The sequence below is a fragment of the Aspergillus brunneoviolaceus genome (genome assembly GCF_003184695.1).
Source record: "Aspergillus brunneoviolaceus CBS 621.78 unplaced genomic scaffold BO95scaffold_49, whole genome shotgun sequence".
NCBI lineage: Eukaryota > Fungi > Ascomycota > Eurotiomycetes > Eurotiales > Aspergillaceae > Aspergillus > Aspergillus brunneoviolaceus.
The window spans coordinates 89,503-113,435 of record NW_020290779.1 but is presented as its reverse complement, the minus strand read 5'-3'; the positions used below and the strand labels follow the sequence as shown (position 1 = coordinate 113,435).

At 50.6% G+C, this 23,933-nt stretch overlaps 10 protein-coding genes and 3 non-coding genes across 13 annotated transcripts; 8 read left to right on the top strand and 5 right to left on the bottom strand.

Annotated features, from left to right (window-relative positions):
* Positions 1-629: 629 nt before the first annotated feature.
* Positions 630-702, top strand: BO95DRAFT_t210. Its single transcript has one exon. It is a non-coding gene; the product is annotated as a tRNA-Trp (tRNA).
* Positions 703-1,821: 1,119 nt separating this feature from the next.
* BO95DRAFT_t211 lies at positions 1,822-1,894 on the top strand. Its single transcript has one exon. It is a non-coding gene; the product is annotated as a tRNA-Trp (tRNA).
* A 414-nt stretch (positions 1,895-2,308) lies between these two features.
* BO95DRAFT_192150 (uncharacterized protein) lies at positions 2,309-3,202 on the bottom strand. The gene has a single exon (XM_025580959.1). The coding sequence runs from the start codon at positions 2,969-2,971 to the stop codon at positions 2,420-2,422; it is 552 nt and encodes a 183-aa protein (XP_025440440.1). The 5' UTR covers positions 2,972-3,202; the 3' UTR covers positions 2,309-2,419.
* BO95DRAFT_t212 lies at positions 2,429-2,501 on the top strand. The gene has a single exon. It is a non-coding gene; the product is annotated as a tRNA-Trp (tRNA).
* An 894-nt stretch (positions 3,203-4,096) lies between the features above and the next one.
* Positions 4,097-4,809, top strand: BO95DRAFT_192132 (uncharacterized protein). The gene is made up of 3 exons (XM_025580958.1): positions 4,097-4,367; positions 4,544-4,629; positions 4,705-4,809. Exons 1-3 carry the CDS (start codon positions 4,231-4,233, stop codon positions 4,761-4,763), a joined length of 282 nt encoding a protein of 93 aa, XP_025440439.1. The 5' UTR covers positions 4,097-4,230; the 3' UTR covers positions 4,764-4,809.
* A 521-nt stretch (positions 4,810-5,330) lies between these two features.
* BO95DRAFT_515981 (NAD(P)/FAD-dependent oxidoreductase) lies at positions 5,331-7,424 on the bottom strand. The gene is made up of 6 exons (XM_025591785.1): positions 7,109-7,424; positions 6,946-7,042; positions 6,849-6,891; positions 6,379-6,789; positions 5,776-6,312; positions 5,331-5,710 (listed from the first exon to the last, which is right to left on the bottom strand). Exons 1-6 carry the CDS (start codon positions 7,246-7,248, stop codon positions 5,475-5,477), a joined length of 1,464 nt encoding a protein of 487 aa, XP_025440438.1. The 5' UTR covers positions 7,249-7,424; the 3' UTR covers positions 5,331-5,474.
* Positions 7,425-8,209: 785 nt separating this feature from the next.
* Positions 8,210-9,278, top strand: BO95DRAFT_515980 (SGNH/GDSL hydrolase family protein). Its single transcript, XM_025591784.1, has 4 exons — positions 8,210-8,528; positions 8,612-8,657; positions 8,718-8,906; positions 8,958-9,278. The coding sequence occupies exons 1-4, from the start codon at positions 8,315-8,317 to the stop codon at positions 9,109-9,111; spliced, it is 603 nt and encodes a 200-aa protein (XP_025440437.1). The 5' UTR covers positions 8,210-8,314; the 3' UTR covers positions 9,112-9,278.
* A 203-nt stretch (positions 9,279-9,481) lies between these two features.
* Positions 9,482-11,134, top strand: BO95DRAFT_444686 (uncharacterized protein). The gene is made up of 4 exons (XM_025586939.1): positions 9,482-9,815; positions 9,875-10,149; positions 10,206-10,321; positions 10,391-11,134. Exons 1-4 carry the CDS (start codon positions 9,500-9,502, stop codon positions 11,103-11,105), a joined length of 1,422 nt encoding a protein of 473 aa, XP_025440436.1. The 5' UTR covers positions 9,482-9,499; the 3' UTR covers positions 11,106-11,134.
* Positions 11,135-11,144: 10 nt separating this feature from the next.
* On the bottom strand, positions 11,145-12,144 carry BO95DRAFT_474858 (SDR family NAD(P)-dependent oxidoreductase; the record flags this gene model as incomplete). Its single annotated transcript, XM_025589816.1, has 4 exons — positions 11,145-11,387; positions 11,455-11,702; positions 11,757-12,047; positions 12,141-12,144. 4 exons carry the CDS (start codon positions 12,142-12,144, stop codon positions 11,145-11,147), a joined length of 786 nt encoding a protein of 261 aa, XP_025440435.1.
* Positions 12,145-13,820: 1,676 nt separating this feature from the next.
* Positions 13,821-15,280, top strand: BO95DRAFT_367412 (TLC domain-containing protein; the record flags this gene model as incomplete). Its single annotated transcript, XM_025582787.1, has 3 exons — positions 13,821-13,943; positions 14,020-14,754; positions 14,813-15,280. The coding sequence occupies 3 exons, from the start codon at positions 13,821-13,823 to the stop codon at positions 15,278-15,280; spliced, it is 1,326 nt and encodes a 441-aa protein (XP_025440434.1).
* Positions 15,281-15,971: 691 nt separating this feature from the next.
* BO95DRAFT_483627 (uncharacterized protein) lies at positions 15,972-17,167 on the bottom strand. Its single transcript, XM_025590304.1, has 3 exons — positions 16,772-17,167; positions 16,360-16,639; positions 15,972-16,309 (listed from the first exon to the last, which is right to left on the bottom strand). Exons 1-3 carry the CDS (start codon positions 16,912-16,914, stop codon positions 16,082-16,084), a joined length of 651 nt encoding a protein of 216 aa, XP_025440433.1. The 5' UTR covers positions 16,915-17,167; the 3' UTR covers positions 15,972-16,081.
* A 660-nt stretch (positions 17,168-17,827) lies between these two features.
* On the top strand, positions 17,828-21,087 carry BO95DRAFT_454638 (glycoside hydrolase/deacetylase; the record flags this gene model as incomplete). Its single annotated transcript, XM_025588273.1, has 7 exons — positions 17,828-18,057; positions 18,116-18,788; positions 18,985-18,986; positions 19,569-19,829; positions 19,895-20,642; positions 20,673-20,883; positions 21,065-21,087. 7 exons carry the CDS (start codon positions 17,828-17,830, stop codon positions 21,085-21,087), a joined length of 2,148 nt encoding a protein of 715 aa, XP_025440432.1.
* A 235-nt stretch (positions 21,088-21,322) lies between these two features.
* Positions 21,323-23,918, bottom strand: BO95DRAFT_444680 (uncharacterized protein). Its single transcript, XM_025586938.1, has 2 exons — positions 23,574-23,918; positions 21,323-23,499 (listed from the first exon to the last, which is right to left on the bottom strand). The coding sequence occupies exons 1-2, from the start codon at positions 23,851-23,853 to the stop codon at positions 21,554-21,556; spliced, it is 2,226 nt and encodes a 741-aa protein (XP_025440431.1). The 5' UTR covers positions 23,854-23,918; the 3' UTR covers positions 21,323-21,553.
* Positions 23,919-23,933: the final 15 nt, after the last annotated feature.

Here is a 23,933-nt window from a genome sequence, read left to right as displayed (position 1 = left end):
GTCGGATGCTTGGAATTGATCGCGTTCTGCTTCAAGGTCGGTGCTTGGTCCTAGGAAACTCACAATGGAGTAGACCTCTGCAGCACAATCATGTTGGTGTCGCATAACGGAAGAGGGTACCCCTCTGTCTGTGATAAGACGATCTAGTGTTCGCTCGCATTAGTGTTCGAGGGGGGTGGTTGGGTTCGGCCTTTTCGAGTGCGTGTTAGTCTGCATTGCGTAGTTACTGGTGACCATCGCGAGAGCAGGAGTTGCACTCAATATCAAGGCTATTGTCACGTAGTCAGTGCGACGATACTCGCTAGTCATAATTGGCATTCGCAAATCGAGATGAACAGCTGATGCGAGCAAACAAAAGGGCCAGACTGGCGTGCTCAATCTCTCGGGGACGAACGTTGTCTCCCTGTCTTACAGCTCGTGGTCGGCTGGTTCAGGGCCACTTGAAATCTGCTGAATGATCATACCGTGTCTACGGATAGATGTGGTAGAAGAAAGGAACTCGACTTGTCTGACATTTGACCAGAGGTACTCTCAATGTCGAGTAACTAGTCGACGAAAGTGATGATTAGTGACATGTCACGGAGTTATTGAGTCATGAGTTTTGGTAAGCAATAAAATGTCACTCATGTGGGCCTATGGCGCAATTGGTAGCGCGTACGACTCCAGATCGTAAGGTTGCCTGATCGAGCCGGGCTGGGCTCATTTCTTTTTGCTTTCTTTTGTCTCGTCTTCAAACTCAGGTTCTTTTTCGGTCTTTTTCATGGGTGTCAAAATGAATAGCCTCTCTAGTCGAATAATAAGTGTTTGTCTTGCGTAAGGATTATGCAATGTCAGACGCGGAGCTATGTATCTTGTTGTCAGGTACGGTTTCGAGAACCAGTAACACCCATAACACTCACAAGCTTCGTCCACTGGGCGATTCTGCTTCGCCGTTGCGACCCAGTAGCGCCAGCTTTTCTGTGCTGTATGATCTGCTCGTTCCATTGTCCTCACTCGCTCAACTATCCATGACATGATGAGTTCGGAGTTGCAAACGTCGCAGGTGGCTCGGTCCCTCGCCCCACGCCATATGCTGCTGTGATGACTTCATACGATTGTCAGTCGGTAGGTAATCATCGATTCGAGCCCCGAGATGTGGATGGACCGTTGCTTGTGGCTCATTCATTCCAGATGTTTTATTCGAGCGAGACTTGACTTCCTTGCTATGTCGTTGCGGTACTCGTGATCTACAGTGTCCACAAAACGGCAGTGCGAGCAGGCTGGCGCTCAGCAATATTAGCCTGCGGTTTCATGTGTGTCTCTTAAAAATTCTTGCTCGATATCGGTCTGGTCATTGAAGGGAAAAAAGTTATTTGGTTGCACGACCATGTGCGTAAGCTCTGCCCTTGTAGACGCTCTGGTATATCTGTTTGCATCCCGTGCAGCAAAGCTGATATGCTTGATATTAATTACCAGAACCTGTCGCCGAATCGGAGATCAAGACTAACAATGATAAACCAATACCACAAGATCCCAGAGCTTTGGATCTTAAGCATTCAAAATAAAGAATACGCCCAACCGCTAGTAGGCAACACAGACAGGACAGCCGACCAGCGAGGGACCTATGAAGCTATCACTCTATTCTATGATATCGTGTGCAGTGCCGCAACCTCTGGTAGCATTACAGCGGAGACTCTATATCATGGGCAACAGGATCATACTACCATCATGTCTCATTGCACTTCTGGCCGTCCAACCCAGACCACAACGAGTCAGGACAAGACAACGTCCTCATTGTGCAGCGTTCATAATGCATCATATGAGTGTTTAGTCATCAAGAATGGGCCTATGGCGCAATTGGTAGCGCGTACGACTCCAGATCGTAAGGTTGCCTGATCGAGCCGGGCTGGGCTCATCCATTCTTTTTGCTCGAGATTCCCTCGTCTTCGCCACCGAGGAAAGACCACTCGAAAATCCCAGTGTACTCCTGCACGTGTGGATCGTCTAAGGTCGATGCCATCCGACCCCATGTGCGTTACGCAGGCACCCGTGCAGGCAACCATAGAAGCACGGGCCTGCAATCCATGTATCACTTGCACACCATGCGATGACCGAAGATTCCGGTCCCTCATAAACCGACATCGAATCGCGAAGGCAATGCCCGGGGCGTGCAAGTTCCAACACCCTCGACCACAAACTGCAGGCTATTCCTTTCATTCAATACCTACTGGAATACCTTCAAGTGCTGCGAAGAGTGCGATCGATGTTGCGAGATGCTATTCCCGGTAAGCGATTTGCCGAGTCAGGTTTATATCCGCCATAGTATAGTTCACCGACCACAATGCTATAGTTTTCGTCGCGTTCTCGCAAATTTTAGATCGGGATTCTGGTGAGCGTATCTCACATATAGGAACACGGAACATCAAACCCAAGTTAAATATCAACAAATGGGCCTATGGCGCAATTGGTAGCGCGTACGACTCCAGATCGTAAGGTTGCCTGATCGAGCCGGGCTGGGCTCATTTCGTTTTGCTTTTTGACCCTCGAACACATAATTGTCCGTTCGCTGTAAGACCTGCTGTGCAGACTCCTTCCATAGTAGGATCTCGCCTAGGCATTGGGATTGACTCGATGAACAGAAACAAACTTTCTTTGGTGGCCTAAGCGCGGGGATGACATCACAATGCTCTCCTGTTACGTCTGCAGTTGAATACCCGTGTAGGGCTTTCTGTCGATCGGTAGAATGTTCCTTGCAGGCGTTATCGTACTCTAGGAGATAAAGCCTAATATTAGACGGAAATGATTTATGGTGGATGAAGGTTAGATGCCGAAGAACTCGGACGTGTCCGTGTTGATAAGAACACAGGACACATTCGGCTGGATCTCGTGAGCGCTTCTGATCAGATTTATTCTCTTGGAACAGAGTCAGATTGAAGTAGATAACGTATTCATTCTCAGAGTCAAGAGGATCATTCATAGTGGCTCGCAACATCACCAATGTGTCTGACGAGTAGTGGGTCGTGATGGCCTCAAGTCCAGGCTACTATGGGGATGTGGCTGAGGCGCCGGAGAGATAAGGGTTGTTGCGCGAGAGGGATGGAAGACTGGAGCCGGTGTCGTGGTGGAAGTGTGCAACAAATCGAGGGAAGCGGTTTTCTGGCTCGGTAGGAGAGATTGGTATAAGGTTAGTAAAGGGGGGGTCATGCGAGCCACCTGGGGCGGTAGCAAAACCAGTTGGAGCAATCAGTCATGGAGTCGAAGAAGTTGAGCGGAAGCCACTATCAGATATCCGACCCTGCTGCACGTGCCTTATGATTCGCCCATGGACACTGTGTTCCTACACTCCTGAACCAAGTACATTATAGAGATTAACTCTATGTGCTCCAACTTTCAAGCCAGGCCATCGTGTCTCAACAATCATTGATGGACTTGAAACCAGCGGACGTGCAATGCAATGACAACCATCAGGACGATATCTATCTTCACCGAGTATGATGGTCACGGCACAGGTCTCAGAGAAGCAGTGCTTATCATACTTGAAAATTGGCACAACAAGATCTCAAAACTAGGAGAGAGAAGTGATATCTAACTATTTCACAGCTAATGCATAGCACCTGTACCTTCTCAGGTCAAAGACCTCCTTGACCTTGAACAGAAGCTCCCTCGCTCTCTTCGATATCACTCCAAAAGCATACTTCCGTTCAGTTTGTCTAGGCTTGCTTGAGTCCCCCGATCCTGCTCATTATCACAATCGGCGACAAATGGTTCGCAGCTGCCGTGTCGAGTGGTCGTGTACAGAAATCAACTACTCGTTTGTCTTGATCCATATAATGTTCTGTCCTCAGAGGCGCTCCTTACAACAGAATCTGGCTCTACCTCACATCCTTTCTCGTCTCACAAACCGAAGAAATCACTACATTTCTCACAACTCGGTAGACTGGGTAACTCATGCAGGCACAGTCTCTCCTTCCATCCACGTATGAGTTGCAAGTGGGTTGATCGAAAGTCCCAACCGAAGCAGTCGCATACTCTTCAATCCGTCTTCGCTCGCCCGTTGCGTCCGCCTTGAAACTGATAAAATCGTGGCTTGATCACTTCATCCTGAAAAACACTTCCGATAACTTTCACTCTCCCACAAAAAGTCTTGAACCTCCAGTTTGCAATATCCAAGTGCTCGTCCATTCTCAACACCTGTCTCAAAAATCAGCCATCGTCCTCAGCTTGCCTCCTCCCCTCCCTGTCCCATCCGAAATGGCCCTGACCTACCTTGACATGATAATCCTCATCGCTTCCATACCAGCATTTGCTCTGTTGATCCTTGCTGGCGCTCGGCTCGGGCGGCACTGTGCGCTGCGAATGTTCGCACGCGACGACCGACAGTATGTTTCGTGAGTTATCTCTTCTCTAAGGGGGGCGTGACTCCCACAAAATGTCTCGCCTTCCCAACGTTTATCTTAGCCTTACACCATCCAACCCTTCACTCCAAAGCTTAGACTACTCCCAATTCTTTGCTAGCTAGCATGCTCCACAATGCATAGAGAAACTAACAAAGCATATGAAATAGCTTGCCTGTTGCCAACGTCCGCATCGCCTATACTCCGAAAAATGAAGATGAATTGCATCATGTCATGGAAATGCTCTGCCACCCTGGTATTTCAGGTCCCCTGTACTTGACGGCAATTGTCCGTTGATGACCACAGGATTAATGGCATTTCTGCTTTGTAGATTTAGGTATGCCCTCCCTCTCGGACCGGATGAGCCGGCACCACCTCCACGAATGTTAGTAGTAACAGGAACCATCACCTCCGGGGCCAGCATGAGGGGCTTAGGACGAGAGATTGAGCTTGCGAAGATTGACTGACTATTCTATTTGGTCTACTGTCTTGTTTTGCGGATTTTGATGACCTGTGTGGGGTGTGGTGGGCCTTTCTTTTCGAGGGGTGGGGTTTGTGGTTTAGTTCTTGGTCGTCTTTTTGCGTCGCCGATTGAGGGTATCAAGCAGATTATGAATACATGATCAGAGCAATAAAGCTATGAAAAGGTTCATGCTTTAGCTCATTGTACTTTGGGATGCTTTTAGTGTATAACCCTTGGATAATGGACTGGTAACGAGATGGGATTGCTCGTATTCAGGGTTGAGGTTAGTAGATAGTACTTTACAATCATGACCATAGATGCGAAATGCTGCTATGAGTAAATTCCTGTGGGGAAAACAGTTCAAACACTATTTATAGCGAGTCAAAAAGCCTACAAGGATCATATCGTGAGTTTATCACGCTCCGGGGGAGTCAGGAAGCAAAACAGTGTTACTTTAAACACACAGTTACCTGCGAAGATAGGTACAGAGTGTACAAAAACCGGACAATTTTGACAGCTCGGAAAATTCCATTGCACAGTACATGCTCAACTCGAGTCACTAACCAAGTTCAATGGCAAGACCAAGAACCGAAGAATGACAACAATGGACACATCCAACAGTACAACCAATCTCACAGCTAGGCAGCACTTTTGATCAAGCCCAGGTTCCCCTGCTTGAGATTCGGCACGAAGCCATTGATTTCATCCGTACTGAAGCTGTCCATGTTCAGGGTGTCTTCAGTGCGCAATAGCTTTCTCACATGATGACGAATTTCATCCTCCGATCCATGGGCAGCAGCACAGAATTTGATAGTCTGATCTAGCTCTTCCTGGGCTATGTTATCCGGACTGACATCGGCGGTTCCCTGAATGACTACACATGCGTTATTTAGCGCGTTGAAAAGCATGATTTAGACAAGGAAGGAGCAACAGGCTTACTGGGTCTGATGATGTTGAATGCGCGGTCGAAATTGTCTTCGTGAAGATCACTCAAGACCGGTTTCGATTGACTGCGAATCTGCTGGTACGCGCTCATAACCACGAGCATGAAACGGATGTAGCTGTCGGAAACCTTGTCAGAGTGCCAGGATGCAGCCAGCGCTTCGTCGCAGTCGCCACGCAAAGCAGCACAGATAGTTGTGGCAGCCGAAAGACCACCGACCAGGGCCAGGTGAACGCCCGACGAGAAGTAAGGGTCGATGAAGCATCCTGCATCACCAACAATGCGAGCATGCGGCATTGCATACGTAGAGGCGCTGTAGGAGTAATCACAAGCTGATTTGATAGGGCTGATGAGCTCTGCTTTACAAAGCAGACGCTGAATTTCCGGTACCAGGTTCAGCGTGTGATGGTAGAACTCCTCCTGCCCCAAGCCAGACTCGCGCTTCTTCACAGTCCAAGTCTTGCGGTTTCTCACAATTCCCACCGAAACGGTCCCATTGTGCAGAGGAATAAGCCAAACCCAGCCACTTTCGTCTAATGATTGAGGCAAGATCGGTTAGTGTCGCGACGAGGAAGGATGGAGGGGAAACATATGATTACCGTGCAATGCCTCGAAGAAAGGTTGATTCTCCCGGGACGTATCCTTTGCATAAGGCTCAGCTCCTTGCCAGTATCCCCAATGGGCGATGTTCTTGAGACTCTCGTTGTATCGGCGGTTATGGAGGTACTTGGTGCTAAGCAAACCCCTTCGACCACTCGCGTCGACCAGATAGTCGAAGGCGATTTCTCTGACCTCACGAGACCCGTCTAGTTGACTCACATAGGAGGCGGAAACAGGCTTGCCAAGCTGAGGATACGCATCCGGAGCGAACTGGATAGACTTGACCTTGACACCGTCGAAAGTCTTTGCGCCGCATGTCGTTGCGTGCTGAAACATCAAATAGTCAGCCTCAGAGCGGACAACATTCCACGCGTAGTTGTCGGGCCCCCCAGCGGCGAGGAAATCAGTATCTGTACACCACAGAGACCTATTAGCAATAGGAACAGAAGGAAACCTGGTAGTCCCATACTCCCAGCTCGCTTGGCTTTATCCAACTTAAAGGATGCCCCAAACTACACGCCTTTGATTAGTTGTTGCAGTCCCTAGTAGGGGGAAGAACAAATTACCTTCTTTGTGAAGCCGTAATGATCGAAAGCCTGATCCAAGTCAATGAAACGAAGCAGATGGCGCATTGATGGCAGCATGCTCTCCCCGATATGGTAACTGGAAAAAGTCTCAGTCTTGCAATGGAACAGATCGCTAAGAAAGAGCTGAAAGGACGGTATTTACCGAGGGAACTGGTCTGCTTCTAGTAACACTGTATCAATACCCTCTCGAGCCAGAGCAGCAGCACAGTATGAGCCACCTGGCCCACCACCAATCACAAGGACAGCGCAACGTTCTGGGATGTTCTGTGACATCGTGACCATGATGGCACTGAGCTGGGGGCTGGTAAATGGAGATTAACAAGGGAGGGAGACATTTTGTGTTCATATATAACAACACGAAAGGTAGATCAGCTGATGAGCTTGACTCTCCGCTATTCACCGATTAGTGGTTACCTCAAAAAAGTTTGTTTGTTTTGTATATTTGTGGCTGACAGCCAGTGAATCGGAGCGCTTGATCGGTTATAGATGCCCAGGTGCTATGGCCCTTAGCCCGAGGGCAAACCACATTTTGCAATTATGAACCGACTGAAACATCCTAGAGCAAGCTTCTATAGCGTATCTGTAGCCAGCTGAAAGCTATCCCACCAGGCTGCGCGATGTTAACTGGGTGCCTGAGTGATCGCCATGGACGATCGAACCATGCCAGATAAGGCTTCCGCGGTAGCGATCCATGATGACTGCTGACTGCAGGTGTCGATAGCTGGAGCATCGGGATAAGCGATATTGGCGAGAAAGAAATGAAAGCTTTGAACAAGTAGTTGGAGTCCTATTGATTATAGGTACTGATCCCCGGCATGTAGAATCCCTTCTCAGCAGGTACTACGCTTGGGTCCATCGCATGGCCGCCAGTGCAGGGGAGCTCTAATTTGTGTCACAATCCTGTCAAGATAAACCATATTATCTTGCATCGATGCATCGAGGTGCATATTGGCAGAGCGGGAGGTTTATCTCCCATTGTTCACAGATACAAGTATGCGTCATTGTGTGACTGTGACTTGTGCGTGCTGGAGGGTGGAAATTAAGACACCTCCTAGTTCATCTCTTGTAGTCAATGTAGTGAGGTTGAAGAGGATTATCTCAGAATTTAGACTGAGACATTGAACCAGTCACGAAGGTATGTAGAAGGAGGGGTGCCACACAGCCAGCCTTACAGCAACAACAACAACAACAGAAAGAACCAGCAAACTACCCCGCGCAGCCGCCCTCAGCCTTCCAGCCTTGTCTTCCTTCAAAGATTCAAGGTCTCAACGTTCCATTCACTCCTTTCCTCAACACGAACCCCTCCACTAGAAAGTTCGCCTAGCGTCGTCGTCATACTACCCGTGCAATGAGCAAATCATTGTCAATCCTCTGTTTCGGCAACTCCTTGACAGCAGGATACTACAGTTATGGGCTGGATTACCACCCTTACGCCTGGAAACTGGAAGAACGCCTCAAGGCTGCATTTCCAACCCACACCATCCGGATTGATGTCGACGGGCTTCCGGGCGACTTGGTCAATAGCCCCCCGGGGCGTTTTCTGCCTCGCTTGGAGCAGAAATGTAAGCCTTCAAGCGTCCGACATTCCCTAGCAATCTCTGTCATACACCGATGAGAAATTAACCGAAAGATCGAACCGATTCAGGCGCAGCAACATCTTATGATTGGGTGATTATGCTTGGCGGGACAAAGTAGGGGATCTCCGCTTCCTGATTCACCCTCTGTTCAATACTGATCTGTGATATACGCAGTGACCTCGGCTACATGTACCCCGCTGAAAAGATCCTTCCCGGGTTGATTCAGGCCTGGACCATGGCTATAAAGAGCGGCGCCAATGTGCTAGCTCTGACAGTCCCTGAATGCGGGGCAGTGCATCAGCGGTTGAATAATACGCGGGCGGAGCTCAACTCGCAGATCTTGAGTTATGATGCTGATAGCTTGTGAGTATTCTAACTCTTAAAGGTGATAATTGGTTTGACCTGACTGATTAGTTATGTCTTTGATCTTCACAAAGAGGTTCCCTATCACAGCGCTGCACAGGACTTCAAGGAGAAGATCTGGGATGACGGAGTCCATATGAAACCAGATGGCTATGATCTTGTTGGGAATTTGATCGCAGACCATTTGATTCAATTACTTAGCTAGATACAAGAGGTAGACCAGGGTATCCAGGACTTTCAGATTCAAATCTTTGGTATGCAGAGTCATACGTGCTCTGAACGAGGCAGAGAGATCAATACGGCCGAGGGAGCAGATATACCTGATAACTCTGAGTTAGACGATACTAATGCTACATAAAAGGAGGCTTTACGAGAGGGTGCATAATATAGAATGACTTCTACCACTCCACTAAGTAAAAAATGCCGCCACCTTTGTATTATTTGGGGTGGATCCAAACAGCTCACGATGGATTCAATAGTAGGATGCATTATCCTTCACCCGGCTTAGTGTGATCTTTCTACCATCGAACCCAATCTCAAAACCCTGCGATTGCTCCCTTTCTTCCTACCCCACACTTACAGACACCTCCTGCATGATGAAGCAACAAAAAACTCAACAAGATGGCCTGGTATTTGTGAACATATCGCGACCCGATGAAATCAAGTCCGCCTCCACCCAGCGCACCATCCGACGTACGGTCATGCGGGACATCGGGAGATCGCGTCGGACACAGCGAAAGCCACGAACCTGGGCCTTGTCTGTGAGACCGCCCGTCAATCCAAGCACAACGGCCATCGATACTCTCCCTTCATTGACGAATACGAGCATTCCGGCTTCCATTGACCCATGCAATACCGCTTACTACCCCGTTCCTCTCGACGACCGAGGGCTACAGCTGATGCACTTCAGTACACTCCCCACATGTCAATTCATCCTACCATCTGAGTGTATAGCTTACCAACTACAGTGACAAGCGACAAGGACTATGTTTTCCGACCGTTTCGCTCCGTCTGGTTCTCCATGGCGTTGACCGATCCCAGCGCCATCTTCGTGGCCTTGGCGAACGCTGCCATGTTTTTTGACCAAAGAGTCCGCGCGCAGGAGTTCAAGTATGAGACAAGCTCCGAGTGCCTAGCGTACTACGGAAGATGTGTGCAGCAAGTAAGGGCCCGGTTGGGAAGCGTCAAGGAAAGTCTCAGCGAAGGTGTTATTACCGCTATTCTGGGATTGATCTGTCATGATGTAAGGCAGGCTTACTCTCATGAATCGATTGCATTGAAGATTGACTAGTGCTGAAGCTTTATGTTGGAATGGGCGACCGATGGAATACTCATTTCACCGGCCTTGAGCGTATCATTCGATGCAGAGGAGGGTACCATGGTCTCGCTCCTAATGTGGCCTTGTTTGCCTTTTGGTATGGTTTTCAGCTGGCAATATGATCTTCTCGAGGAGGTTGGACATGAGCTGACGGCTTCGTGACTAGGCTCGATGTTGTTGGGAGTGTGGCGGAGGATGCTCATCCTCGAATGCCAAAGCCATCAGGGCTCGCAGCATACCTGGATGCGGTCCCTCCGGATGTTATAGCGCCCTCGGTAAGAGGCCTGCTCGATGATTTGTCTATCAGAGACGGAGCTTTTTGTGATGTGGCGATCGCCTTCAACTACGTGGCATCCGTCGCTATCACCGTTGATAGAATACAACGTCACCCCGAGCCATCCTGGCAGCGTGAAGACAGCCTTACCATAATCAAATTGTTCGGACCTGCGACACACTTCCTTCTGTCCATGTCGAGGCCTATGGATCTTGATTCCAGCCCGCAAGAAACTAAATTTCTTAGAGAAGCCATACGGTTGGCTCTCCTGTTGCTCCTTGCAGCTTTGAAGAAAGACGTCTTTCGGTTCACTTCAAGCGAATGGCCACACCTGCAGCGTAAATTCACAGCTTTTGTTGCCTTCCTACCCGTGACCAAGTATGATGCTCTATGCTTGAAGCTATACTTGTGGGCGCTGGTGACTGTCTCATTAATTGCAGACCCGAACCCAAATAATTTGTATACAGCGGAAATCAGGTCCGCAATCAGTTCTCTAGGCATCGATGTCAATGACGCTTTGAAATTAGTTAAGAGCATTCTTTGGGTTGACGCGTTGCACATTCAGACCGACCGGTTGATTTCACAACTTACCCCAGCCAACATGTAATTAGAATGAGTACACAAACAAGCTGATCTGAAGCCACCCTCAACCACCCACTATTCCGCCACTGACTGAAATTACTTGCCCTGATATCCATCGACTTTTCTCGGAGCACAACAGAAGCACCGCATCCGCGACATCCTCCACAGTGCCTACCCTCTCTTCTACCCGGGTCATGGGTACCATAGTCTTGTGAATCTTCTCTGCCACATGAGGTGGCACACCGTCCGTATCCACGGGACCAGGTGAAACCGTGTTGATCGTTATGCCGCCATGACCGCGGCCCAGCTAAAGGAAAATCAGCACGCTCTTCTATTTTATGCTTGTACAATAGTACAGATGCATCTCAACTTACCTCACCAGCCATAGCAAGTGTCAATGCATCCGTTGCCGCCTTCGAGGCGAGGTAAATTGGCGACCCTGAAACTCCTAACTTTGACGCAACGGAGCCGATGTTGATGACACGGCTGCACGGGGGCATGTGTGCCACGGCAGCTTGAATCAGATAGAGAGGCCCAAAGACATTCACGCCGAAGGTGGTTGCCATAGACTCTGGGGTCGCCGTCAGTGCAGGACCAGGAAACCCCGCCCCTGCATTGTTGACTGCAAGCCTCGAGTAAGCCATCAGATCCCGGTAAGCGCTAAGACAGAGCTCACCTAGTATATCGATCTTCCCAAACGCGGTGACCGTCTCCCCTACAAGTCTTTGTGCCTCCTCAGGGCGGGAAATGTCTGCCTGGACGACAAGTACCTTTCCGCCTGCAGCAACTAAATCCTCAGCCACTGCTGCAGCGGAGGATGCTGTTGACGAAGAGACGTAGTTGATGACAACGGATGCACCATGTCGTGCAAGAGTAGTGGCTATGCCGGCGCCAATGCCTCTATTCTTGCCTGAACCAGTAATGAGGGCCACTTTGCCTTGGAGGCTAAGAGAGGAATCGGACTGGGCTCTCATTGCGAGGTAAAACTTGTGAACCGAGTTTTTGGACATTCGAGAGAAACGAAGCGCCTTTTATGTCCTTTTCTGACCTTGAAAAGAACCCATCGGAGCTCTAGTGAGCCATTTCCTGCTTATGAAGGATGCCGTGGACTACAAGCTGTGAAGCATGAGCCTGGTGGAGCGCTATACTTTATTGCCTATTTGGGAAAACGGTATCTCAGCCGTGCATATTGACCTAGCTGGAATAAGTTAGGCATTTCTCCAACCGCTCGTGGCCATGCGATGATGCGACTGGTTCGCAGCCGAAACCTTGGGTATCTGCGGTCTTTGGACTATCAATATGAAAAGTGACGGAATCGCTTTTAATTGAAGAGATTTTTAGTTTCTATAAGCCCTTGCGACTTGCCATCGGTAAGGTCGTTGTCAACACCATCATCGTGGGCCTAAGTGCTAGGCTGGCTTGGCTTGGTGCATTTTTCTGCCACCGCCTCTTCGTTTGCACTGGTTGTTCACTAATATGCGATGGTGCTGAGAATGAGATGAGCTACTATACTAATCATCCATCAAAAATGTGGATTTAGTGGCTTCCTCAAAGGCTCCCATAGCAAAAATCATTGACGAAGGACCAGCTTACAACACTAATTCCGTATAATCAATACTATGCCTGGAAACATAACGGACCAAGTAAGGTTCGAATTGCTCAGACACATGGATCCTCTGATTCCTGCAGAATGCAACATGGTTGTCTTATAGACGAAAGACCGCTGCGATTACAGTACCGAGGATCACACATGTCCTTTGCCGAGATGAGGCTGAATCTCCTTTTCTGCTTCTTTAGGTGGGCTGTCGTAATCGTATCTGATCCATGATGAAGAATGAACTATCCACACACATAAGATGAGGCGGTGAAGTCTCTCGACCAATGAAAAGTCAGCAAATCTGTTAGTATCGCTGCCAAGAAGACTAAAAATCAGATTCGACCCAATGGCACGCGCACAAACAACGTGGATCGTATTTTTATACACTGATAGTTATGCAGTACTGCATATTACGGAGTACATAGTACCTAATTATTCAGTTCTGCCCAGTGACGGAAGAAGTCCACGACAATCAGGGGTCAGCCTGACAATGGTCCGACAGGGTAATGATCGTGTGGAGTAGTCGGGGAAACTGAACTGCCCAAAGACCAATCTGACTTTGCTTTGGGGCTAGGAGAATAAAGAGAAGGGGGAAAAAAAGAGAAAAAGAAGACGAAAAAGCAGAAAACCCCCTGGAAAAAGAGAAAGACGGGGCCCGTAAAGGAAGACATTGCGAGGCCGGAGCGGAAGGATGCTTGGACCATCCGTCGTCTACACAACTCAACATTAGCACTACACTTTCTCCGTCTTGCGGGCCGCCTCTTCTTCTTCCCTTCTTCTTTCTTCAACCTCCTGCTTCCTCACGGTTCGCCCTCCTCGATTCGCACTTGCGTCTGCGGCTCCTTTTCCTTTTTTTTTTTCTCCTTTCTCTTCTTCTTATAGCCCTTTTTTGTCTTTTCCTGTTGCCCTCTGGGTCGCTCTCCTTCAGTACGCTCTGTTGGTCGATCATCCCCCTTCCCGCGCGCTCTGTCAAGTCCCGGCGCTTCACATTCCGCTCCGCTCGGTACTTTTTCCCCGTGCGCCTTTCTGCTTTCGGTGGCTTGAAGAGGGCCATTGGATACGAAGAGGGAGGCATCACCGGTCCTTTGTCCAGCACACAAGCAGGCGATATATCATCAGTCACATCCTGCCACTCTGTTCAGCATGGTTCGAGGACGGAGATCGAGCAATCTGGGTGCGGACATCCGCGGTGACACTGGCGCACCGGCCATGTCTACCATGAACGAAGTCAGCCCAATTGATGCTGAAGCCCCGAACTGGGACAAGGTATGATCACATTACGCCCCATCGTTGGCTCTCATTGGCATATGTCTCCCTTCCACTCCGCTCACTTCACCATTAGGTGCTGCAGTCCAGTGCCTCCGATGACAAGTCGACTAAGCCGCCTACGAAACGCCGCAAGAAGTCCTCTTTGCGCCGCTTCAAGGATGTTTGCCTGAAGCACACCTGGCTTCTGCCGTTGCTCATCCTCATTGTTCTTCTGTTCCTGTATGCGATCAACCCGACAGAATCGAATCCGCTGCACAGCGCCATCTTCCTGTCCTACCCGCAGCCCCCGAAGTACCCCGGCGGTCCGATCATGTACGGCAAGGGCCCCAAGGATATTGCTTTCGTCTCCTTCTACACGGTGGTTTTGTCATTCACTCGTGAATTCATGATGCAGCGCTGGATCCGACCCTTTGCGGTGTACTGTGGCATTCGCGGAAAAGGCAAAACTGCTCGGTTCATGGAGCAGGTGTATACAGCTATCTACTTCGGAATCTTCGGTCCCTTTGGTCTGTACGTCATGTACAGATCAGACATCTGGTATTTCAACACTACGGCCATGTTTGAAGGCTTTCCTCACCGGGAGCATGAGGCGCTGTTCAAGGCCTACTACCTGCTGGAGGCGAGCTACTGGGCGCAACAAGCGATTGTCTTGATGCTTCAGTTGGAGAAGCCACGCAAGGACTTCAAGGAGCTGGTGGCACACCACATCATCACCTTGGCCCTGATTGGACTGAGCTACAGGTTCCATTTCACTTACATGGGTATCGCCGTGTATATTACGCACGATATCTCTGACTTCTTCCTTGCCGTATGTACTCCAGCCCCTCCCCTTAACCCAAGTTGATAATAACATGGCTGCGTTATAGACTTCCAAGACCCTCAACTACCTCGACCACTGGATCACCGCGCCGTACTTCGGTATGTTCGTCGGCATGTGGATCTATCTTCGCCACTACCTGAACTTGAAGATCCTCTGGGCTGTTCTGACCGAATTTCGCACCGTTGGACCTTTCGAGCTCAACTGGGAGACTCAGCAGTACAAGTGCTGGATTAGTCAATACATCACCTTCGCCTTGCTGGCCAGTCTGCAAGCTGTCAATTTGTTCTGGCTTTTCCTGATTCTGCGTATCTTGAAGAACTACCTCATCAGTGATATCAAGAAGGACGAGAGAAGCGATGACGAGGATACGGAGGACGAGATTCCTGTTCCCGAGGCAAGCAGCCATGCCGCCATCGCAACGGGCATCGAGGAGCCGACCCTGAGTGCCCGCAGCAAAGAGAACAAGACCCCCCAAGTCCTTGTGAACGGTCAGCCGGTGAACAACAAGCACTAGTCAATTGCAAATTGCAGTCAGAATGGTCTCTCACTATCCAGCTGCGGCGAAAGTGCGCATTCCAGCAGTCCATCCTGGGATCGTGTAGCCCACCCTTGTGTGAGGCTTGTCTATAACTTTTAACATTCCCAAGAACATTTTATGGCATCCATGTTCGAACCCCTTTTTTTATTTCCCATTTCCTTTTCGTGAACAAACCCGACAGTTGTATTTTCTCCATGTCCTCTTCCCTCTGCATGGTTATCAAATGCAAGTGGGTGTATGAGGGTAACGGCTGGCTTTGCATGCACCGTGTTTTGTGGTGTCGGTCATTTGGGCGGGCGTACCTGGGGATGCAACTTTGAAATGGATATAAGCGATGAATCTGCCACGACTGCGCACTTCCTTTTTCTGTTTCTTTGTTTTGTTTTGATGGCCGTGCGGAGAGCGGATCTTTTCTTTTCTTTCCGGAGAAGTGAAGGGCGCATTGGGACCGCCTGCAGATGTCTAATCTAATATAGTAATAGATCCGCGCTGGCTGACAATCGGTCGGTGCGATTCACTTTCGATTTTCTCCAGACATTACCTCCCGTGCATAATCACATGCCAAGTGGCATTAGCATTTACTGGTTTACTTCCCGATTTTTCCAGATCTAGACTCACAATGTCTGATGCAGGATCCAAACAGGATACGAGATTATATCAGTACGTTGCTGTTTCAAACAATTCTTGAGGGAAATTCATGGTCTTATACATGAAAAAAAAACATTGCATCATACAGAAAACCCCGGCCGAAGCGAACGAGGAATTTTGGTTGTCTATCTACTGCTGCGGACGATCCGGAGACACCGTCCCCTTAACCTTGGCCGTCTCCGTCTCGCCCTCGCCCTTGACACTCTTCCCGGGCTCGTTCACATGCGGATGATCCGTAGTGGCATTGGAAATCCCCTCCTGCTTACCGGAGATGGTCGACGCATTCCCCGCTTCCTTGCGAGTTGAGGGCTTTTGGGTCTGAGTTAGCATTCCTCGATCACGATACAGAAGTCTAGACTTTTCGGTACAAGAATGAGGGGGGTAAAGGATGTTGGAGGGAAACCGACCTCATCAGCCTCCGACGGCGCCTTCCCATCCGTCGAAGCGGTTGCTGCTGGTCCCGAATCCGACTCGGTCTTCTGTTCGGCGTCCCGGTCCGGTTGAGGGGCCGAGTCCTGGGCCGAGGCGGATTCTTCCTTCTCGATCGGGGCCGAGGTCGAGGTCTTGCCCTTGGGTTCGCCGTGGTGGTGCGTGTCCGGCGTGTCGTGCGAGGAGGCGGCGGCTTTGGGGCCCGTCGCCAGGAGGTAGTAGGCTCCTGGGATGCCGAGGCCGAGGGAGCCGATGAGCCTGGTTTTTTCTGGGGGTTAGTTTTATTGGTTCTGGGGGGAAGGGGGTTGTCAATGGTGAGTGGAAGAGGAAGCCAATTGAGCAAGATTGACACAGGTTAAGGGGGCCTGGAGGTAATCCCACTCCACTCACCAAGGAAGATCGGAGGACTTGTTGGTCGATTCGGCGGCTTGGGCGTATGTTCGACGAGCGAATTGCTGGGTGGGCACAGTTTGTCGCACGGTGCCGAGGGCTCGGGCGGAGGCGCGGAGGATCTGAGGGCGTGCGAGAACCATTGTGTTCGTCGATTCTAAAGATTCTAGATGGTGGGATGGGAGGAATTGAGTGTGTAGGATGGTATGGATGAAGCAATTGATGTGGGTATGGTATAATTGGGAGGGAGAGGAGAAGGAGAGAAGGAAGGAAGAAGGAAGGAAGAATAGAAAGAGAGGAGGGATCAAGGTGTGAAAAGAGGAGGCTGGCTGGATTTCGGAGGGAGGAGGAACGATGATGGTATGACTTAATGGCCAGGGAGTTGTATTATAGTTGTAGTTACACTCACGGAGCGGGCATTGCCGGCGTGATCTTATAGCTTATAGAGTAAGAGTACGGAGACTCCGTAACTACTCCGTAGCTGCATCGTACAGTATTGATTACACCAAATGATGTAATGTCCCCATGCGGAGATCGGCCGCGGTGCTTCTTCCCTCCCGGTTATTTCTCCGTATTGCGCTATACTTAGCTTACTACGGAGTACTTGAGTATGTACTTGCCTATACTTCCTTTTGCTTCTCTGATATGCATTTATCGTGAGCATCACTGCCTACAGTTCGTTGAGCCTCTTCATCATCAGCGTTTCATCCTCACTGAATGCAATGGCTAATCTTGGTGTGCTGTGGTGGCTGAATGCGCGGATGGCCGGTGCCGCCTTCCGGAGAAGCTTACTGCGGCCTCAGGCAGCCAGCTCTGATAGCATCAGCTCGACTTGATTGACTATCCGTAGTTATCACAATCACTATCGATCCGACTTTCATTCCCCTCACCACCTCCCTTCACTCTCCCCTTTACGTGTTGGCTCATCTCCTAAAGTCTTTTGCACTTTCTTGACCCCTCTTTATACCATCTCTACAAAGACCTGTACTTCGTTCTCACATCTCTGTTCACAAGCGCCCACCTTTGACACCTCAAATTCCAGTGCGGGGCTTCATCATGGGGGACCGACAAGCAGCGCAGCACACTTTGAACAACTTGCTTCATAAGCTGGATGATCCCGATCCGGATATGAGATACATGTCCCTCAATGATCTTCTTGGTCTTCTAAACAACCCAAACTCGTCATATCTGGCTCATGACCAAGGCTCCGCCTCGAAGCTGGCCGAGGGCCTCCTCAAGGCGCTTGATGATCAACACGGCGATGTCCAAAACCAGGCACTGAAATGGCATGCTCCCCGCTCTCTTGATCATCACACACACAACTGACTCCTCTATAATGAATAGTCTCGGTCCCCTCGTTCATCGACTACCATTTGAGAACCTCGCCTCTCTTCTCGAAAAGCTCACCAACCTCACTGCCTCCCAAACCATCGATACATCCGTCCCCAACACCGCGCTACGATACATCGTCACTGCTCTCCCTCGCCCTCAGGCTGGACAGCCTCCCAGCCAAGAGGCCACTTCGGCTTACTCGGCGGTGTCTCGTGTGCTCATACCTCGTCTGACGGGGCCCATACCATCACCTTCCAGCAGAAGAGGGTCTGTTGTCAAGGGTATGCTCGAGAAGGATCCATCCAAGGGGTTCAGCAGCGATGCCATTGATGTTTTTATTCAAGTTGTCACTTGCTTCGGACCACTCTTGCAGGAAGCTGAGCTGACCGCCCTGCAAAACTCCGTCATGTCCATTGTTGATAACGACACGGCTGGTACCGTGGTGACGAAGCGCGCACTGGCAGCCATCTCGGCCTTGGTCCTTCATTTCTCCGACCATCAGCTTAACCTCTTCGTGAAAGATCTCACCAAAAAGTTCAATTCTCAACCCACTACGATCCACCAGCGTCACCTTGTCGCCACGGTGGGCAGCATAGCGAAGAGCGCCCCCGCAAAGTTTGGGCCCTACCTTCCGACGCTGGCGCCATTCGTGTTCTCAGCCCTTGGTGAGGATGCAGTGGCACCAGTCAGCTGAGCTGACTTTCTTGTGATGCTCCGATGGACTCCTCAAAAGACAAATTCCAATGTAATGTAGGATCTCGTCTCGATAGATTGATGAACTCCCGGTTATCGCTGGACCTCGTGGATTACTATACCCTCAATGAAAATCATGGTCTCATATCTACTTTCCGAACTAGTCCACTTGTGCAAGATCACCCCAGTTGTATTCTGGACGACTATCTGATATCGCCAACGATGCGCGCCTCCTGCTCGCCACGGCTGGTTGGCAGGGATGGCAGCCACTGCCGTGCCCGCGTAACTTCCCGATATTTGGATATGAACTGCTACCCAAGGAGTTTCTAGGAAAACCTCCAGGAACCGAGAAATATATTGTGCTTTGAGCTGGTGTTTCTGTCGCAACTGGGCTATCAGTCAAGATGGGCATGTGTTGACGAGGAATACATGGAAGCAGGGTATGTGGTTCTTCCGGCTGGTTGCCTGTCTTTATTGCAGTCTAGCATTTGAAATCAGGCCAGAATTTCTCAGGCAACGACAGTGTCTCAGCACCAATGGAGATCTGGAGGTCTTTTCCATCGCGACTGCCTCATGGTCATGTTTGGGACAAGCTGGTCGCTTCCGGTTCACCGAGTTGATAATTGCAGCTTCCTCCTCTGTGTTGTCGGCCAGCACATTCAAAGCAGCTCTGATGCTTCTTCCTCCAGCTCTCTTCCTATTTCCTCCCACAACTTCAACATCTTATTTTCCACACAAGACTCTTATCGTGTTGTATTACACTGCATCTTAGCCTTCGTATACACTTTACCAGATTCAGAGTCGGCACTATGCGTATGCTAAATTGGGCCCTCCCCGTTTGGGGTCTTGCAGCGTACACGACTGCCCGGAACATCATCACTCTGCAGTCGAACCATCAGGTGTCCCCAATTCTTCCTCGCCCCCAGGACGATGTTAGCATTCAACCACTTGCAGTGCGTGCACCAGCTGGCATTCGATGCGGCTCCGGGGTTGGCAAATGTCCAGAGAAACTTTGCTGCTCCACTGCCGGTAGGTTTTCTTGTGCCTCTGACCGGCAAGATCCATTCTGATGCTTGCAGGCTATTGTGGGGATTCCAGGGACCACTGCAGCTCTCCTGACTGCCAAATCGACTACGGCTATTGTGACGCGCACATGACCCCAGGCGGATCTTCCACCGAAGACATTCCCCGTCCTCTTGACGGGGCTGCCCTTTACGGACCTAATATCATTCGATCCTGCACTGTCCCGGGTACTGTCGCTCTAACCTTCGATGACGGGCCCAAGGAGTTCACAAAGGATCTACTCGATCTTCTTGACCGGTACGAAGCGAAGGCGACCTTCTTCATCACCGGCAACAACAACGCCAAAGGTCAGATTGACAGCCCTGGAATGCCATGGGCAGGCTTGATTCGACGTATGCACGAGAGTGGCCATCAGCTTGCCAGCCACACCTGGTCTCACCAGGATCTTAGCAAGATCTCACGGTCCCAGCGTCGCATTCAGCTGTTGTGGAACGAAGCCGCTCTGCGGAACATTCTGGGATTCTTCCCTACATACATGCGCCCTCCTTATTCTAGCTGCACGGCCGAGTCCGGCTGCCTGGCGGATATGGGGGAGCTTGGCTACCATATCATTCTATATGATATCGACACAGAGGATTACAAGCACGACAGTCCAACGGAAATCCAACGCTCCAAGGATATCTTCGATAGTAGTCTGGATGCTCGGACTGCCTTTGACCGTCCCTGGCTTGTGATTGCTCATGATGTTCATGAGCAGACCGTCCATAACCTCACGGAGCACATGTTGAAAAAGCTCACCGCCGAAGGATTCCGACCAGTGACGGTGGGTGAGTGTCTTAGAGACCCTCCCAAGTACTGGTACCGTGAAGACAACACTGTCGATGGCCGCAACTCGAGAAAGGAGGTCTTCCAGGTTCCCTCGAAGATAGTCTCATTCGACGGGATGTGTGGCGGCAATGTCACATGCGATGGGTCCCGCTTTGGGCCTTGCTGCAGTGGAACCGGATTCTGTGGCAACTTGACCACGTTCTGTGGCGAGGGCTGTCAGATTGACAACGGAGTTTGTGACAGCAAAAAGGAGGTCGTTGTCGCTGAAGAAGAACACGCCGACTTCCGACCATCTAGCAAAGTCATATCGAAGGGGAAGCCTGCCAAGTCGGGTGCGAGTCGTATGCTCCAGCCTTCGAGATTTCCCATCGAGCTTGCGGTATTGCCTTTGCTTGCTGTGCTGATCGGATAGTTCAGGGATCGAGAGCCTAGCATACTAGACTTGGCATGGTACGTCATTGATATCCTGGGTGCAGCCTGATCACTATGATTGTGAGTCTGCATGTTTAATTGGCCGAGCCTGTGCTTTGTAAGACGTTTGTACACTCCTTTGAGCATTGATAAGAATGTTATGAAGCTTTATCATGAGGGTCACTGGAGAGCAATGATGATCATTTCTGGTTCATTGGCAGCTTATAGAAGCATCCCGTCGTGGCCTTAATCGAAAACCACCATAGATATAACAATCGAGAAACAATTAAGTATAAGCACAGTAAAAAGCAAAGTGCGCCCTTGTGGGTATTCCGTAAAAGACATGAGTCATGCTTAGATCGCGATTATACAGTCTGGAGCCCCCCCTCCCTCAAACAATATACGTATCTTGAAAGAATAAAAGTAAATAAGAGACTCCTATTTCGATTCCCAACGACCGTTAAGTTCTCTGCTCGGAGAACTGGGAATGGGAAATCACCGCTTAACCACTTTCAACAATGGGGCAATCCGCGCCCGCCGACTCAGCCCGACCCGGAAGGGCACCTTACTCGACGACGAGATGGGACTGTGTTTGTCGGGGCCCTTGTTCGGTTTCAACGGGGTGACAGGAACCGTTTCGACGGGCTGCGGGTCTGGCTGCGGATGGGGAGTGGGATCTGCTTGCTTTGGGGGTGGCATTTGCTCCTCCCCTTCTCGAACACCCTGATGAGCATTGTTGAGGTGGTTGTCGAGGGAGTCATCATCCGGTCCATGCGGATTTCCCATTGTATCACTCTGCTCAGGGAGACGGATCTGTTCTTGCTCTTCCAATGCCGGAGTGTCGGGCACGGGCTCGGGATTCTTTCTCTTGCGGCCGCGTTTCTTGGGTGCTGGTGCTGCTGGTGCTGCTGGTGCTGCTGGTGCTGCTGGTGCTGCCGCCGCCGCTACGAGCTCGAAATTCTCGCTCGCCTTGGGGAAGGAACTAGCCTCTGTGGATTGATGATGGGCTGGTAGGGGGGGAAATTCGACCGCGGAGCTAGGGCCCCGACGCGGTCTTGCGTCTTCCTCCTTTGTTGTGTCTTCCTCGACCCAGAGTACGTCGGGTTCGATATCGGATTCGTAGGTCTTGGTCAGGGTGATGGAGGTGGTTTTGCCGCGTTTGAGCTTTTTCTTCTTCGGTTCTTTGGGTTTGACGGCAGCGGTGGTTGTTTGCGAGATTGGGGATTCTGCGGGGATGTTGTTGTTGTTGTTGTTTTCGGTGAGATTGTGGTTGTGATTTGGGGAGGGATCGGTTGTCGTGGGTTGCGGTGGGGGATCTTGATTCAATGGTTCTGAGGGGTCGGTGGGCGCTGATTTGGGGTTCTTGGGCGGTCGGCCGGGTTTGCGCTTTTCGGCTTTGTTGTTGGTGTTGAGGGGATCGGTTGTGGTTGGAGGGGGCTGTGAAGGGGTTTGGGTGTCTGTGGTGGTAGTAAAGGGTTGGGCGGCTTCGTTATCCTCGGCGTCGTCGTCGTCGATGACGATCACATTCGAGGTGGTTGAGGCATAAGATTTTGGCAGAGATGGTGCGTCTTCCTGCTGCTGCTGCTGCTCCTGCTGTTGTTTCTTCTTGCGGCCGCGTTTCTTTTCCACCACGGGGATTTCCATAGCTGGCACTTGAATAGCAATCAGCTCATCCGTGCTCAGTTGAGTAGGGAGCAGTGGCGTTGACATGGCGGTGCGGTTCGGGGTTGGGTTGCTCGTTGGTGTGCTCTTGTGTTGATTCTCGGATTTTGAACGGCTTGCTTTGACAGCTGAAGGGGCGGGGGAGAAGGGTTGAGTGTCGTGCGGAGAGAAAGGAGTTCCTTGGAGGGAGGCCACTCGGCGAGGAGAGGAGGTCGGTGCTACTTCGGTGGGGACGGTTGCCGCGGAGTTGCTGAAGTTTTTATGATGATGGTGGTCGGTATCCTCAGGGTACACATTCTGAAGAGGTGGGAGCGACGCCTCGAAGACGTTGAAGGATGAGGAGGATGTTTGTGCGGCCGCGGAGGAGGGATCGAAGCTTGGGATAAAAGAGAAATCGTGATGGTGTGGTCGTATTGGCACTTCGACGTGGGTGTGCATAGTGTAAAGATCGGAGAGAGGTGCTTCGTATTGCTGGGGTGGCGGGGTAGCATTGAGGCTGGAGGTGTTGGGATGTGTGTTGGACGATAGCGAAAGCCCTGCCTGCGCCGAATTGATATTGCTATCTATGGCGCTGTACAATGATGTATCGCTGATGTATGGATAGCCGGTGGGGTTAACGCTGGTCTGTTCTTCTAATTGTTGGGGTATCATGGTTTCTGCGTGGATCGATTCCGAGTAGCCGTGTTCATGGGGATGCTGCCTTGATGGGTCAACCATCTGAACCTCATCGTCGTCAAAGAGTCGTTGCTGGGCGAGGCCAATCTCAGTGATCATCGAGCCTTTTGCAGAGCCTTGGTTAGGATGAATGTTCATGATGAAAGCAAAGCAAATGCATGCAACTCAAGAGTCCTACCCATAGATCCGCCTCCCGAGTTCGTGGGGACCCATCTCTCTCGTGGTTGGTGCTGTGGAGACGAGTGCCCCGGAGGCAGTCTTTCCTGAGATTGTAGGTATTGGTCGAAGTCGATATTCATGCTCGCATCATAGTTGCCCTCAATCTCCTGGTGTCTTTGTACATCGGCCTGTAGGTGATCGTCGGCATGCACGTTATCGTATTCCTGCACCGGGGTATGGGGTCCCACGAGAGGATCATCCTCATCGTCCGAGTCTTGAATCACACGGTCATAAGACATGTTCTCGGCTAGGATCGTGCATCGATGGGACTGGGACGCACTGCTGTGCTGTACTGTACACAGCCTTCTGCTAATGAGAC

What these genes read in the sequence shown, in the direction of transcription:
- BO95DRAFT_192150 (XM_025580959.1), bottom strand. Translation starts at nt 2,971, where the DNA reads ATGTTGCGAGCCACTATGAATGATCCTCTTGACTCTGAGAATGAATAC.
- BO95DRAFT_192132 (XM_025580958.1), top strand. Translation starts at nt 4,231, where the DNA reads ATGGCCCTGACCTACCTTGACATGATAATCCTCATCGCTTCCATACCA. An exon ending in GACGACCGACAGTATGTTTC is followed by an intron (nt 4,368 to 4,543) that starts GTGAGTTATCTC and finishes CATATGAAATAG; the next exon opens with CTTGCCTGTTGCCAACGTCC. An exon ending in GGAAATGCTCTGCCACCCTG is followed by an intron (nt 4,630 to 4,704) that starts GTATTTCAGGTC and finishes TCTGCTTTGTAG; the next exon opens with ATTTAGGTATGCCCTCCCTC.
- BO95DRAFT_515981 (XM_025591785.1), bottom strand. Translation starts at nt 7,248, where the DNA reads ATGGTCACGATGTCACAGAACATCCCAGAACGTTGCGCTGTCCTTGTG. An exon ending in ATTACGGCTTCACAAAGAAG is followed by an intron (nt 6,892 to 6,945) that starts GTAATTTGTTCT and finishes AAAGGCGTGTAG; the next exon opens with TTTGGGGCATCCTTTAAGTT. An exon ending in TTTCTTCGAGGCATTGCACG is followed by an intron (nt 6,313 to 6,378) that starts GTAATCATATGT and finishes CTCAATCATTAG; the next exon opens with ACGAAAGTGGCTGGGTTTGG.
- BO95DRAFT_515980 (XM_025591784.1), top strand. Translation starts at nt 8,315, where the DNA reads ATGAGCAAATCATTGTCAATCCTCTGTTTCGGCAACTCCTTGACAGCA. An exon ending in GCCTCGCTTGGAGCAGAAAT is followed by an intron (nt 8,529 to 8,611) that starts GTAAGCCTTCAA and finishes GAACCGATTCAG; the next exon opens with GCGCAGCAACATCTTATGAT. An exon ending in AGTTATGATGCTGATAGCTT is followed by an intron (nt 8,907 to 8,957) that starts GTGAGTATTCTA and finishes CTGACTGATTAG; the next exon opens with TTATGTCTTTGATCTTCACA.
- BO95DRAFT_444686 (XM_025586939.1), top strand. Translation starts at nt 9,500, where the DNA reads ATGATGAAGCAACAAAAAACTCAACAAGATGGCCTGGTATTTGTGAAC. An exon ending in TGGGATTGATCTGTCATGAT is followed by an intron (nt 10,150 to 10,205) that starts GTAAGGCAGGCT and finishes CTAGTGCTGAAG; the next exon opens with CTTTATGTTGGAATGGGCGA. An exon ending in GTGGCCTTGTTTGCCTTTTG is followed by an intron (nt 10,322 to 10,390) that starts GTATGGTTTTCA and finishes CTTCGTGACTAG; the next exon opens with GCTCGATGTTGTTGGGAGTG.
- BO95DRAFT_483627 (XM_025590304.1), bottom strand. Translation starts at nt 16,914, where the DNA reads ATGGTTCTCGCACGCCCTCAGATCCTCCGCGCCTCCGCCCGAGCCCTC. An exon ending in AAGTCCTCCGATCTTCCTTG is followed by an intron (nt 16,640 to 16,771) that starts GTGAGTGGAGTG and finishes AGAAAAAACCAG; the next exon opens with GCTCATCGGCTCCCTCGGCC. An exon ending in CGCCGTCGGAGGCTGATGAG is followed by an intron (nt 16,310 to 16,359) that starts GTCGGTTTCCCT and finishes TGTACCGAAAAG; the next exon opens with TCTAGACTTCTGTATCGTGA.
- BO95DRAFT_444680 (XM_025586938.1), bottom strand. Translation starts at nt 23,853, where the DNA reads ATGTCTTATGACCGTGTGATTCAAGACTCGGACGATGAGGATGATCCT. An exon ending in CTCGGGAGGCGGATCTATGG is followed by an intron (nt 23,500 to 23,573) that starts GTAGGACTCTTG and finishes GCTCTGCAAAAG; the next exon opens with GCTCGATGATCACTGAGATT.